This window comes from Neomonachus schauinslandi, chromosome 6 (genome assembly GCF_002201575.2).
Source record: "Neomonachus schauinslandi chromosome 6, ASM220157v2, whole genome shotgun sequence".
In the NCBI taxonomy this organism is placed as follows: Eukaryota; Metazoa; Chordata; class Mammalia; order Carnivora; family Phocidae; genus Neomonachus; species Neomonachus schauinslandi.
The window spans coordinates 154,345-168,592 of NC_058408.1; the positions used below are offsets into that span (position 1 = coordinate 154,345).

Here is a 14,248-nt window from a genome sequence, read left to right on the forward strand (position 1 = left end):
GGCCTCGAGGACTTAGCCCTTATTCCTTCCTCTTCAACACTGTCACCATTCTCTATCCTCTGGGCTTCCTCCTCGCTAGGCCTGACTGTGGAGCAGGGTAGTTACCCTAGCTACCCGCTTCCCGTTGCTGACTCCCATTATAAGCCTCCAGCCTCTCATGAGACTTTTAGCTCTAATCACTAGAGGGAAAGATACAGAGAAATAAAGATAATAAACAACAAAAAGTGTACAAGGCTTTAAAAGTTATCACACTTGGAGCCTCAGGTTCCCAGCTGTGGACCACCACTCTCCCACAGTGATTTAAACACCTCCTCTTTTATTCCTGAGGTTGAAGCTCAAGGCTGAACATTCTGGTGCCATTTATCTCTGGGGACCCCTTTGCCCTCCAGGAGCACTTCTACACACACCTTACCCCAGGGCCACAGGACTGCGAGCCACTGGAACACTCTAGAGCTTAAGAGACTGTGCCTTTTGTTGAGAATTCAACAAGACATGTAAACTCTGGAAAGCCATGAAAAACACAACAAAACTAAGGAAACTTTTTGAAGGAAGGAAAAAATGAAAATATGGGAACACATGTAGGTTTTAAGTTTTGCTTTACTGTGGCAAAACACACATAAAATTTACCCTTCAACCATTTTTAAGTGTACAGGTCAGTGGCATTAAGTAAATGCACATTACTGTGTCATCATTACTCATCTCTAGAATTTTTTAATCATCCCATACTGAAACTCTACCCATTAAACAGTAATTCCCCTGGCAACCCTGTTCTGATAGAGACCTAAAACCACATTTTATCTTCATGAATTTGACCCCTCTGGGTACTTCATGTAATAACCAAACAGTTATTTGTCCTTCTGCTCTGCTTATTTCACTCAGCAGTCTCCAAAGCTCATCCGCATGGTGGCATGTATCAGAATTGCATTCCCTTTTAAGACTTAATAATATTCCTATGCGGTTTTGTAGACACTATAGTGCCATTAAAAAGTACACTCTCAAAGTTAGAAATCTGAAACTATATATACGAGGAATACAATCTGGTTAGCGTGGGAGGGCTAAGCGCAACCGGGGAGACAAGCATTTCTTTTTCACCTTTGCAGTACACCAAAAACAGCCGCCCCCAAAATGGCTCCTCCCAGCCCTCCCGCGGTCTGGAGACGCCCCCCAACACCGCCTCTCCGGGGCCTCCAAGGAACTGCCGCTCCGCCCGCCCCGCCCCCGGTCGCGGAGACTCGGTTTCCCAGAAGTCCCCAGGCTGGGTTCAGCCGGCAGCTCCTGGGCGCCCCCTGGTGGCGCACTTCAGCGCGACTCCAGTTCCCGGCGGCCCGCGCGGCACGTTCCCGGCGGAAGGGCTGCTCATGATGGCTGCGGCTGGTTCCGCCGCTGTGTCCGGGGCAGGGACCCCAGTGGCGGGTCCCGCAGGCCGCGACCTCTTCGCCGAGGGGCTCCTCGAGTTCCTGCGACCGGCTGTGCAGCAGCTGGACTCCCACGTCCACGCCGTCAGGTCCGAGAGGGAGGGGCGGGGCGGGGCGGGGACGCTCCTCGGGGGAAAGGCGGGTGTGCCGGAAGGGGCGGGGCCTATGCCGGAAAGGGCGAGTCCCGGGTGGGACTGGCGGGAGGCCCGGCCGGTGGGCGGGAAGCCGCGGGTGGTGATGGCTTCCTCCGGCACTTGGGGAGTCCCTAGGGGAGTGGGTTTTTCGAGTCCCATTAAGTGACAGTGTGGGCCTCGTACTTCTTTGCAGAGAGAGCCAGGTAGAGCTACGAGAACAAATTGACAACCTAGCTACTGGTGAGTAAGCACCCCCTAGACCAGCGACACTGCCACACACTTTTAGGGCCTCATGTTTAGCCGAGCTCGGGGTGGGTTTCGGTCGTATGCTTCCAGGGCTTCAGGGCTGCAGTGGATTCCTGCTTTCCTGAATTTCTAGTGGCCGGCCCGTGTGGGTGCAGGCGTGTTTGCATCCCATTTACCAGCCTGCTCTCCCTACAAACATGAAGGGAACCATTAGGTGTTAGCTGCTCCTTCCTTCCATCCCCCAGAACTGTGCCAAATCAATGAGGATCAAAAAGTGGCCCTGGACCTCGACCCCTACGTGAAGAAGCTCCTTAATGCCCGGCGGCGAGTTGTCTTGGTCAACAACATTCTACAGAATGCGCAGGTAAAAGAATTCCCTGCCAGCAGGGATTCTTTACAAGTCCACTGGGACATCCCAAAGTCCCTAACACAGTGAAAGGGAGTTGTCAGCTAGTGTCAGGTGTGATAGAACTCTTGTTCTCAGTACCCAGTTGCTCTCCTGTACATTCTTACATTCCTTAGAGATGGAGCAAGCCCAAGGTATCTTCCAGCACCTAGTTGACAGGGAGTGCTGAAGCCTTTCAAAGAGCAGTTATAATTCCAAATCTTGTCTTGTAGGAACGGCTGAGGAGGCTAAACCACAGCGTGGCCAAGGAAACAGCCCGCAGGAGGGCAATGCTGGATTCAGGAGTTTACCCGCCTGGTTCCCCAAGCAAGTAACAGGCCAGAAGATGGCACCCATGCATTGCCTCGGAGTAGCACAAGTACTGTTCCGGAGCTGCCTTGTTTCCTCCAGGACTCCCTGCAGACCTTGGGACATCAAAAAGGCAGCCCTGTTGTTTCTCTTTGAAGCACTTAAGTCTTACCTGTTTATATGGGGTCCCAAAGAAACCTGTATACAGCAGGACTAATGATCCCAAAGGACTTATTATGGCTCTTGCTTCCAAGAATGAGCTGAGGCCTCTACATACTCAAGACCTAGCTCCTCTACCTTCAGGCCTAGTTCTGTTCTGTTGCATGTCCTCTACTTGTGGCTTTTTTCCTTATGTTTACAGAGGATTTGGAGAAGACGGCAGGCAAAGTCAAGGGAATGACTCCTGTCTACCCTCTTTTGTTGATTGCACTTGGCTTGAATATAGTAGCAGCACAGCTAGAACCATATAATCCAATAAATGCTTAAACAGTGTTTTAGTTTACTCTGGTATATGAAAAGGTTCCAAGAGTCTTTGTACTTTAATTCAAATATAGCTTGAAATTGTGATCTAGTGTTTACAATGAAAAGATTCAAGTATCACTTTCATTGAAGAATACAGAAAGCAAAAAAGGTTGCCAGATACCAAGGAAAAACAAGACCAAGAGCCCTACTAGGAAGTACTTTAATCTTTTTCTTAGGAAAAAAAAAAAAAAAATCCAGACACTAACAGTTCACAACAACAAAATACTGGTTGAGAGAGGTTTCCAGGAACTGGGTTCTCTGAAGTCTTAGGAAGAAAAGCTGGTATCCTGCTTCATTATAGATGATGGATGGCATAGGTCATAAATGGGAGACTTTTGGCTACTGAGCCAATCAGAACCCAGTGGAATGACACTTCCTTCTATAGAGTTTATTTTCCCTGTCTCCCCTATCCCTCAGAAATGCCACCATATAAAGCCCAGGAGCAGTTAGCTTAGGCTGCAGTCTTCCCCTTGGAAAAGAAAGGGGGTGAAGAGAAAGGAAGGTCACTCCTGAGTCTCCATGCTTTCCTCTTCCTCTCCTTGAGGTGGTTCTTCTGTATTCTCCTCTTCTTCCTCCCCTTCCTTCTTCTCTGGTGGCTTCTCATAAGCCTTTTCTGAAGGTGTCACTATCACTCCATCCCAGGTAGATATTTCAGAAGCAAGATCTAGAAAAGAAAAAGTGATTTCAGGCCAAGTAGCCCAGCATACAAGTCGTGATCTACACAGTAGAAATATCAAGACATCTGAGTAGTGCAGTACTTCTTTGCAGACCACAGAGTAGCATAAAGAACCCCTGACCCACAGTGATCACTCACAGCTGGCATCACCCTCCTGGCCAAGAATCTTCCGAAAACCACCATGTGAGAGGATTCGGACCAGAGTCTGAGCTGTGTAGCACACCATGTCCTAAAGGAGAGCAAAGTGAGAGTAAACTAGCAGGATGAATCAAAGTACCTTATCTGATGAACATTCTCATGGAAAAAAAAAGATGAAGACAACTTTAATTTCAAGACGAAAGTCTGTGAGAACCCCTAAATCCTGACCCCTAAAGACCATATTCCCTTTGCCTTCTGACCTAGAGTAGTTGAGTGGGGCACAACAGACCATATCAGAGCTGTCCCAATACCTGTTGTTCCAGAGTCATGACTGTGTGTACTCTGAAGTTACCACTCTCACAGGGGTCAGTGATACCCACTGACCCTGGCAGGAACAGTCCTGCAGCCAGAATCTGTAAGCAACGCCTGAAACACACAAGAACATTAAAAGAACACAGAAGACAACTTATATCCAGCCCCAAACCCAAAGCAGCTTGTTATACCTGTATGCCACATTTAGGGCCAAAGGCTGTCTGGTGGGATTGTTCATCACGGCATAGTGCCCCTGGAAAATAAACAATCTGGTAGGTGTGCCATAAACTTAGCATATCTAGCCAAATAAGCTCAAACTTTAAACCATCAAAGAGAAAACTGGTTATTAAGGCCTAGCTATAAAGTTCAGAAGCATTCTGAAATGGCTGTTCATTCAGTAATTTCCTCTCATCATCACATTATTGAAATGACATCAGTAACAAAAAGGCATAGGGGCAGCCAATTACTCATTCAATTGAATACTCCAAAAACCTAAGGAAGTAATAAACCTTGAGTATTTACTGGATTACCTGCCCACCATGAAAGTTATTTTCAGCTTCACCAAATTTCAGACCCTGATAGGTTTCAGAATAACTACTGTTAAAGAGGGATGAGCAGGAACTCCCAATTGCCCTTCTTCACTTACGAGCAGGTCAAGGATCCAGGGTGTGAGGGGCTCAAAGCCAGGAAAACGAATCCTCAGGTCTTTCAGCAGTCTGATGAGAACTTTAACTCTGAAGGTAACAGGGACCCAGAGATTAAAAGGAATAAGATCATGTGCTTCCATCCCTGAGGTACAGAGCTGATGCTATTTCCAAAACTACACATTCTGTTTCTTTCAATCTAAATTAGTTAACCCGCCCCCACCATCACCACCAAAAAACAACCCTGACTTACAGCCAAAAAAGTTCTAACACAGGAAGTATGGGGGATCTGGCTACTCACCACTAATTAGAAGGATTAGATTATTTTAACTCAAAATAGTGACTCACGTGGACTGAGAAGCATTTTCCTCAAACCAACGGGCATGTCTGATGGCTGCTAAGGCACTCTGCAACACCTTGATATCCACTAGAAGACAAGCAGGACAGGCCACACTGAAACACTCCCGTTATTAAGCAATTAAACCCCGTTGCCACAGTCCAAGAACTTGGAAGGAAGACAGGATAACTTCCTAATTTCTTAAACCACCCCATGTTCCTCAGATCAGCAAGCGAATCACTTGTCCAAAAATCACTACTCCTCCCCCAAATCAAATCTACAAGCATGCAAGATCCACCACTTTCTCCAAGAGCCTACTCCCTCCATAAATATTTCCTCAGTCCTTCTTAAGTCCTCCACTCCAGCTGCTTTCTTAGCCATCCCCTGTGACAATTTCACTAGCGAGCTGGTAAAACTCCACACATTACTAAAGAGGGAGACAACAAAGTCTGGTCAACTTAGGTCCAGAAAGTTTCACGTGGAATAGCAACAAGCTAATAAGTAAACTCAACAACAACTTTATACCATGTTTTGATTTTCCCCCAACTATCCCAGCAATAGAAAAAAAAACTAACAATGGAGTTCTGGGTCCAGTTTTCGGAGATTGGGTGGCACTGTTGTGATGAGAATCTTCACTGTAGCATCAGAAGAACTGATCTCAAAGCCAGTTTCATTGGTCAGCATGGTCAAAACTGAAAGAAAATCAAAAGCTGTAACTTCCCCATTTCCTTTAGATGACCAGAGGTAAATCTATAGTGGGAGTAGGGGAACAGACGGGTTTTTAAAAATAGCAATAGTCCAGGGGCGCCTAGGTGACTCAGTCCACTGGGCGTCTGACTCTCGGTTTTGGCTTGGATCCTGATGTCAGGGTCCTGAGATCAAGCCCCCATGTTGGCTCTGCACTGGGCGCAGAGTCTGCTTGTCCCTCTCCCTCCCCCTCTACCCCTTCTTCCCTGTGAACGAGCGAGTACTCTTGCTCAAATAAGTAAATAAAATCTTTAAAAAAATATTAAGAGTCCAGAATGAGGATTCAGAATACAATTTTAAAAGTAAGAGATGGGGCACCTGGCTGGCTCAGTGGGTAGAGCATGGGACTCTCGATCTCTGGGGTGTGAGTTCAAGCCCCATGTTGGGTGTAGAGATTGCTTAAACTTTAAAAAAATAAAAAGTAGGCGCGCCTGGGTGGCTCAGCTGGTTATATATCTGACTCTTGATTTTAGCTCAGGTCATGATCTCAGGGTTGTGGGACCGAGGTCTGTATCTGGCTCTGCACTCAGCATGCAGTCTGCTTGTCCCTCTTCCTCTGCTCCTCCCCCTGCTAAGTAGGTAAAATCTTAAAAAAAAAAAAAAAAAAAAAAAAAAAAAAAAAAGTAAGGGTGCTTGGGTGGCTCAGATGGTTAAGAGTCTGCCTTTGGCTCAGGTCATGATCCCAGGGTCCTGGGATCAAGTCCCTTATCAGGCTCCCTGCTTCAGAAGGAAGTCTGCTTCTCCCTCTCCCTCTGGTGCTCCCCCTACTTGTGCTTTCTCTCTCTCCCTCTCTTGCTCTGTCAAATAAATAAATAAAATCTTTAAAAAAAATTAAAAAAAAAAAAAAAAAAACCAGTAGCCTTGACCATTTAAAAAAAAAAAAAGGTAAATAAAAGTAAAGATGAACAGGATTTTGAACACTAGAGATTGCTGCCCAAAACTTCCCCAACATAAAACTCTACATTCACTCTTCCTTCTGGGCTGACCTATCTTTGTTAGAAGTGTACTTGTAATTATACACCTGGCTCCTGTGACCATTAAATACATGTTCAGCAACAAACTCAAACCTTCAGAAGGATCCTGTGCTCTTAGGCTTTCCACAACTTTGTTCCCTAGGGCAGCAACAGCTTCCACTAGATTGAGAGAAAAAGAGACCATGAACATTATATAACTATTTAAAGACTTTCTATACATCTCTACACTACTCCACCCTCTGATTTCTGCCCCACATGCAAGGTTGGAGCAACGGCAAGCAAGAATAAACACTTTTACAAGGGGAAACTAACACTTGAACACAGAAACTGGAAGGCTCAGGGAACAGGATACCTCCTATACCCATACCCTTTTTTTTTTTTTTTTAATAGTAGGGTTTCTCATCAGTGGCACTAATCCCATTTTGGGGTGGACAATTCTGTTTGAGGGTCGGAGAGTAGAATATGTCCTGTGCACTGATCTCTATTCCTTTGATGCCAGTAGCCCAAACTATCTCCAGACACTGCCAAATATCCCATGGGAGACAAAAATCACCAAATGAGAAACACTGCCCTTTAGTAACTGGCCATACATTCTTTCGGACACGTGGTCCAGACTTTGTCCCTTATTACCTCAACACACGTTAAGAAAATAAATTTCCCATTTGTCTTCCAAACAAATCTTTCTCACAAGAAATTTGGGCTTTAGGGGCACCTGGGTGGCTCAGTTGGTTAATTGCCTTTGGCTCAGGTCATGATCTCATGGGTCCTGGGATGGAGCCCTGTGTCGGACTCCCTGCTCAGTGGGGAGTCTGCTTCTCTCTCTACTTCTCCCCGCCAAACCCCTCCCCCCCCCCCACCACTCATGGCTCATGCTCTTTCTCTCTCACTCTCTCAAATAATCAAATAAAATATTAAAAAAAAAAAAGAAAAGAAATTTGGGCTTTAAAGATCCCTATGCCTCAAACTCAACTCTCTGCTCCTGTGGCCAGAAAAAGGTACACTCACATGTTGGCAGAATCTTTAGGATTACCACCAGGTCAGCCACATTGTGTCCTGTAGTCATTGTTCCCTTTTTATATGATCCCACCTGTCGGACTTCTTCAATTTGCTGTTGGAAAAGGGATTTCGGGCGGGGGGGAAATGTAGAAGTGAAAAAGACTGTCTAGGGGCGCCTGGGTGGCTGTTGGTTAAGCATCTGAGTCTGACTTCATCTGGGGTGGTGGTCTCAGGGTCCTGGGATCTGTCTGCATCGGGCTCCCCACTCAGCAGGGATTCTGCTTGTCCCTCTGCCCCGTCCCCCCTCGTACTCATGCTCTCTCAAATAAATAAATAAAATCTTAAAAAAAAAAAAAAAGACTGCCTAGTTCCTCTCAGAAGTCAATTACAACACAATTATTACCCAGATTTAGAAGTAGCAGAAGTCAAATCATATCCCAAAACCACCACATGAAAAGCCTAATACGTTATGGCTAACTGGTAACACGGATACAAGTCTTGTCCCCAAGATCACCACTACAAAGGAATTCACTGTACTTTCCTTCCTATTTTAGGCTTGGCTTTGGAAAATAAGTAACTGACGAATTAAGATATGGGCACCTAGGAAATACTACCCACACTACCAAGGCTGCCCTTTTCCATGACTGAATCATTAAAAACTCACCACTTCAAATGTCCCTGGAGCCACAATCAAATTATCAATCACATTGTTTATTTTTGTCACCAGAGAAAGGATAGAGGCCTGAAAAACAGCAGGAAACAAAAATACCCTAAAGTGAAAAATTATAAGCAACTTCTCAGAGTTTGAGTATTTTCCCCTAATCTCTTCTACACAAGCTGAAATCAATATCTACATAGGGCTTTGAAAACACTCTGACCTTCTGGCCTTGAATATGCCAGAAGACAGTAACTTTCTGACCCAAAGATAGGTCTCCCCAATAAAGATATAAATGCAGGGGCGCCTGGGTGGCTCAGTCGTTAAGCGTCTGCCTTCCGCTCAGGTCATGATCCCAGGGTCCTGGGACTGAGTCCCACGTCGGGCTCCCTGCTCGGCGGGGAGCCTGCTTCACCCTCTCCCTCTACTTTCCCCCCGCTTGTGCTCTCTTGCTCTCTGTCAAATAAATAAGTAAAAAATCTTTAAAAAAAAAGATATAAATACACATGTAATCTGTTTATCTAATCCACCCGGCACTCTCCCTCTACCCACAGTGAGAAATGAGGAGAATTAAAGCCTTCTGTGGAGTTTACACTCTGGTAACAGTAACCTCACCAGGAGTTAGTCACTTCTCTAGCTTTCTTAGACAAATCTCAGGAAGAAAGCCAAAAGAATATACCTGTTCAGCAGAATTAGGAGCAAGGTCCTGATTCCTCTTCAGCAAAGCCTCACTGAAGGAAGTTTCATCAGGCGCTGGCTTGACCCGGGGGAAGGCCATTTCACACTAAACCAGAAAGAAACAATGACATAGTATTTACCAAAAGCACTATACAAGAAGATCATTTTCTCCATTGCCACAACAGAAACGACTGGAAATAGAAAATTCTATACTTGTTTTTACTCCTTAAGATATTCAAACCAGGATGCCTGTGGGAAGGACTGGCCATAATTTAAGCTCTCACTGCTTTTACGTGAACAGATAAAGCAGACACACAGGTAATTATTCAGAACAAAGATTACAGTCCTGCTACTGTCAACAGCAGCCAAAGAATTATCTTCGCCACCGCGTTCACGCGCAGCTGACTCAAAACCCCAACTCCATTCCTGATCCCTTTCTGGACTCGTAGCACTGTTCACTTCACCAACAGAGAGATGCTGGGTTCCAGGAAACTGCAAGTCAACAGTGGCGACCAGGAGCCAAGGTACTCACCAAATAGAAATCAAATGGAATATGTGGCACAAAGGGCCTGAACCTAAAACAAGAAAAACAATCCAAATTACTCATCAAAAAATCAAAGGGCTTAGCATCGTGAGGCCGAAGTCGTTTAGCTGGAGCGCACGAAGAGAGACGTCGCCAAACCGCAAGAGCGGGAAGCCTGCGTCCTCTACAAACGGCGTAGTCGGCTGACGGAAGCTAACCGACGCAGGGACGCCGAGAACGGGCACTCACCCTCCTCCTGGGCCTCCTCGGGACCCAAAGCGCCCGCCGCGACCACGGCCTCTGTCACCCCTAGAAAGGCAGAGATTTCCACTTGTTTTGACTCCGCCGAAGGCACCTCCGCGGCTCTGCACGTCGTTCGCAAGGGGCCCCGCTCCCACTTCCACCCTCCTCACTCCCAGTGCCCGCCTCAGACACCGCGTGCCTGGGATGAGCACCCCCGGAGCCCCGGGACGCGGCAGCCCACACGCCTCAGGGACCAGAGCGGCCGCTCCCGGATCCGCCGGAGGGGTAAACCCTGCGTCCCCCGGAGCCGCCATCCCCCGTCGGGACGCGGCCCCGGCGCCCGTCTGCCCGGCCCGCCGCCCTCCGGCCTCAGGCAGCCCCCGGACACGCGGCCCCTTCGGGGATTCCGGCTCCCGTCGGCCCACCTCCCCAAAGTTTTCGGGCAAATACGCTAGCCCGGCTCCGAACACCCCAGTGCCCTTACCTCATGGCGTCCTAAAACCCGAACAATGGAGGCCACACCAACCGCCCCTCTCCTCAGAGGAGCAGACACTGGAGACACGGCTTGTCGGCGCGTCCCAACAAACTCTGGCGCGATTGGCTCCCGCCCTACCCCGCCGCTAGTGCCCATTGGTTTACTTTGGCAGACCAGTCTGCGAGCCAATAAGAACAGATTTAACAGTAGCGACAATTTTTTTTAACTGGACACTAGATGGCGCGATATGGAGAAGGCACGGTACAGCTTTCTTTAGGAATCCAGAAAACGCTTTTTTCCAGACAGCAGAGTGGCGCAGCGGAAGCGTGCTGGGCCCATAACCCAGAGGTCGATGGATCGAAACCATCCTCTGCTACGAAGTGCTCCTTTTCCTGTTTACTTTTCTTAAGTGATTATAACCACTCTCTTACTTTTCCCTCCTTCAAAAATGCAGGCTTTAGAACCGTTTTTGCCATCAGCAAGTGAAGGGAATAGGAAGGGACTTTAGGCAAAACTACATGCCTGGGGGTTCACCGAAGGCCAGAAACCTGAGGCAGGAGAAGCGTATTATACAGATTGAATCAGAGGGAAAAGCACTGATGATGACCGGCTAGAAGTGAAACAGGCAGCCTTTAGAAAGACAGTTCAGAAAGAGCGAGCAGGGGAGGGGACAAGGACCCGCCAGCGCCCGCGCAAGGTCGCCGCTCTCCCTGCAGACCCGCCCCCGAGGGGCAGGCGGCTCCCGGCCTGAGTGCGCAGGCGCTGTCCCCGACGTTCTAATGGCGCCCCCGGGGTCGCTGCTTTTGTCCCCCCTGAGTCATTTTTTCTCGGGCTTCTCGCCTACTTTTGCGCTGATTATGTTTATTTCCTTCCCCGCCTTTGTTAATTGGAGGTTAGGCACTTTTTCTACTCTTTTAGTGTACTCTAAAAATGACAACTTGCGGCAACAGCTCTTTTTGCCCACGGGTCCTGTCCCCATGCTTTAATAAAATCACCTTTTTGCATCAGTCAATCAGTTGATTCAAATAAAAATTACAACATGCATCCTTGACTTAGCAAGGTCTAATTGTGTGCAATACTTTTGCCCTCCTGGTGAAAAAATGCAGGGATAATTTAATTGTTTACCACTATCACCCCCCCCCATTATATGCTATTGTTGTTGTGTAATTCTTTTAAGGACTTTAGTATAATTTATTACAGCAAAATGCACAGATCTTAAGCTTTCATCTCGATTAATTTTGAGTAATGTATTCCGTCCATGTAACCATCACCCAAGACGAAGAACATTTTTATCACCTCAGAAAGTTTGCTCTTGACCCTTTACCCGGCGGCCCCTAGAGGCAATCATGATTGTGATTTCTATGAGCATAGATTAGGTTTGTCTGTTCTTAAACTTCACATAAATGGACTCACACTGTATGTACTCTCTCTCTCTCTCTCTCTCTCTTTTTTTTTAATTTATCTATTTAACAGAGAGATAGCCGGAGCAGGAACACAAGCAGGGGGAGCGGGAGAGGGAGAAGCAGGCGTCCCACCGAGCAGGGAGCCTGATGCGGGACTCGATGCCGGGACCCTGGGACCATGACCTGAGCCGCCGAAGGCAGACACTTAACGACTGAGCCACCCAGGTTATGTGCTCTTTATTTGTCTAGTTTCTCTTGCTTGATACGTTTCAAGATTCTTCCACGTTTTTGCATTTCTCAGCAATTTGTTGATTTTTATTTAAGAGCAGCATTCCCTTACATAAATATATCGACTTTCCTGTTCAGCCATTCTCCAACTGGCTGGGACACACAGGTACACATTTGGATTGTTAACACTTTGGAGCCATTATGAATAAAGCTGCTTTATTCAGCTGCTTTATTTTTGTACAAGATTTGTGTGGCCAGATGCATCTGTTTCTCTTGGTAGATGTAGATGTGTACATTATTTAAATTCTGTATATATTTTCTTTCTTTCTTCCTTTTTGAAAGTAAGCTCTATGCCCAAAGTGGGGCTCAAACTCACGAGCCTGAGATCAAGAATCAGGGCTCCACCGACTGAGCCAGCCAGGTGCCCCTTTCACCTTTGTTTTTGAAGGACATTTTCTCTGGATAAGGAACTCTAGCTTGGAAGTTATTTTCCTTCAGCGCATTTACTATATTATTTTACTATCTTTGGCCTCCATTTTTGCTGTGAAAAAAAAATTTTTTTTTTGCCAACCTAATGGTTGCTCTTTTGAAGGTAATCAATCCTCTTTTTTTTCTATTTTAAAGATTTTGCCTTTGATTTAATTTCCTGCTATTTCATCTTGATGGGTCAAAATATGGACTTTTTAAATCTTACTTGAGGTTTGTTGAACTTCTTGAATCTGTGGGGCTTTTTTATTCCCCCTACTTCCTGGGCTCTGAATAAAGGTATGTCAGATTTTTTCACAGTATCCCTCTTGTCTCTTTTAATCCGTGCTTCATTCTGGGTAGTTTCTTCATTCTTTCTTCCATTGCATTACTTGCTCTTGAGTCTGACTTACTCTTAAACCTATTAATTCTTCATTTTGGTTTTTTAATATTTTGGGGTGTGAATTTTCTATTTATTTCTGATTTACTGGACTCCAAGTTTTCCCCCAGGAGTACAGCTTTCAGGATCCTAACCCCAAAGCAGAAGATGGGTTTGCCAGGTTTCTCACCTTTGGGGACATTTGGACTATAATTTTTGTCTCATTTGCCCCACACAGCCCATTTTCTGCCTCCAGTTCTCATCTGCAAAAGACCCCAGGGTAAAAGCAGTCCTACTGCTGGTCTCACCTCTATGCTTTCCTGTCTTTCATGTTCTCAACACCAATAATTCCTCAGTGTCTTATTAGTGCTTTGAGTTTTTAAAGTATTTCATCCAACATTTTTAGTCATCTTCAGCTCAGGCAAATTGTTCAGTCCACCATTGTTGAAAGAGGGGCTCAATTACTAAATTAGGTTTTAGGTGTAGTCATTTCTCCTGAGCTCCACTCCACTAATCCAATGGCACACTGAACACCTCCACTTGGGGCTCTACAGGCACCTCACACCCAACAAACTAAAATTGTTATCACCCCCCCCACACACTCAAAACCTGTTTCTTTAGCTCTTCAGCAAATGGGTCAATGTCACCTAAACTTCAGTCATTTGTATATTGTCTTCTCTTCTTGAAGTCCAATTGATTCTACTTATAAAACATCTCTCTGTAGTCAACAATGTTATGCACTTAAAAAGTTGTTAAGAGCGGGGTGCGCCTGGGTGGCTCAGTCGGTTTCTTCAGCTCAGGTCATGATCCTGGGGTCCTGGGATCTAGGCGGCATTGGGCTCCTGCTCAGCGGGGAGCCTGCTTCTCCCTCTGCGCTTCCCCTTGTTCATTCTCTTTCTCTCTCTTGCTTACTCACTCTCTCAAATAAATAAGTAAAATCTTAAAAAAAAAAAAAAAAAAAAGGAGGGTCACCTGGCTGGCTCAGTTGGTAGCACATGAGACTCTTGGTCTTGGGGACGTGAGTTTCAGCTCCAAGTTGGGGATAGTTTACTTAAAAAAATAAAGGGGGCATTTAAAAAAATTTTAAGAGGGTAGATCTCATGTTAACTGTTCTTTTTTTTTTTTTTTAAGATTTTATTTATTTATTTGAGACAGAGAGAATGAGAGGGAGGAGGGTCAGAGGGAGAAGCAGACTCCCTGCCAAGCAGGGAGCCCGATGCGGGACTCGATCCCGGGACTCCAGGATCATGACCTGAGCTGAAAGCAGTCGCTTAACCAACTGAGCCACCCAGGCGCCCCTCATGTTAACTGTTCTTAACACACACACACACACACACACACACACACACACACACACACACACA

At 46.3% G+C, this 14,248-nt stretch overlaps 2 protein-coding genes and 1 non-coding gene across 3 annotated transcripts; 2 read left to right on the forward strand and 1 right to left on the reverse strand.

The window, feature by feature from the left end:
- The first annotated feature begins 1,331 nt into the window (after positions 1–1,331).
- On the forward strand, positions 1,332–2,991 carry SNAPIN (SNAP associated protein). Its single transcript, XM_021682201.2, has 4 exons — positions 1,332–1,504; positions 1,743–1,789; positions 2,041–2,159; positions 2,414–2,991. The coding sequence occupies exons 1-4, from the start codon at positions 1,359–1,361 to the stop codon at positions 2,513–2,515; spliced, it is 414 nt and encodes a 137-aa protein (XP_021537876.1). The 5' UTR covers positions 1,332–1,358; the 3' UTR covers positions 2,516–2,991.
- A 166-nt stretch (positions 2,992–3,157) lies between these two features.
- On the reverse strand, positions 3,158–10,508 carry ILF2 (interleukin enhancer binding factor 2). The gene is made up of 14 exons (XM_021682033.2): positions 10,419–10,508; positions 9,941–10,000; positions 9,701–9,743; positions 9,170–9,274; positions 8,500–8,577; positions 7,845–7,947; positions 6,933–6,998; positions 5,694–5,810; positions 5,130–5,208; positions 4,784–4,871; positions 4,329–4,390; positions 4,137–4,251; positions 3,826–3,916; positions 3,158–3,675 (listed from the first exon to the last, which is right to left on the reverse strand). The coding sequence occupies exons 1-14, from the start codon at positions 10,421–10,423 to the stop codon at positions 3,515–3,517; spliced, it is 1,173 nt and encodes a 390-aa protein (XP_021537708.1). The 5' UTR covers positions 10,424–10,508; the 3' UTR covers positions 3,158–3,514.
- A 205-nt stretch (positions 10,509–10,713) lies between these two features.
- On the forward strand, positions 10,714–10,785 carry TRNAM-CAU. Its single transcript has one exon. It is a non-coding gene; the product is annotated as a tRNA-Met (tRNA).
- Positions 10,786–14,248: the final 3,463 nt, after the last annotated feature.

Bases quoted from the DNA above. Each gene is read 5' to 3' on its own strand.
- SNAPIN (XM_021682201.2), top strand. From the start codon at position 1,359: ATGATGGCTGCGGCTGGTTCCGCCGCTGTGTCCGGGGCAGGGACCCCA. The intron at 1,790-2,040 runs GTGAGTAAGCAC...TCCATCCCCCAG, and splicing joins AATTGACAACCTAGCTACTG to AACTGTGCCAAATCAATGAG. The intron at 2,160-2,413 runs GTAAAAGAATTC...CTTGTCTTGTAG, and splicing joins ACATTCTACAGAATGCGCAG to GAACGGCTGAGGAGGCTAAA.
- ILF2 (XM_021682033.2), bottom strand. The intron at 9,744-9,940 runs GTGAGTGCCCGT...TTCTTGTTTTAG, and splicing joins CGAGGAGGCCCAGGAGGAGG to GTTCAGGCCCTTTGTGCCAC. The intron at 7,948-8,499 runs GTGAGTTTTTAA...CTTTTCCAACAG, and splicing joins CTCCAGGGACATTTGAAGTG to CAAATTGAAGAAGTCCGACA.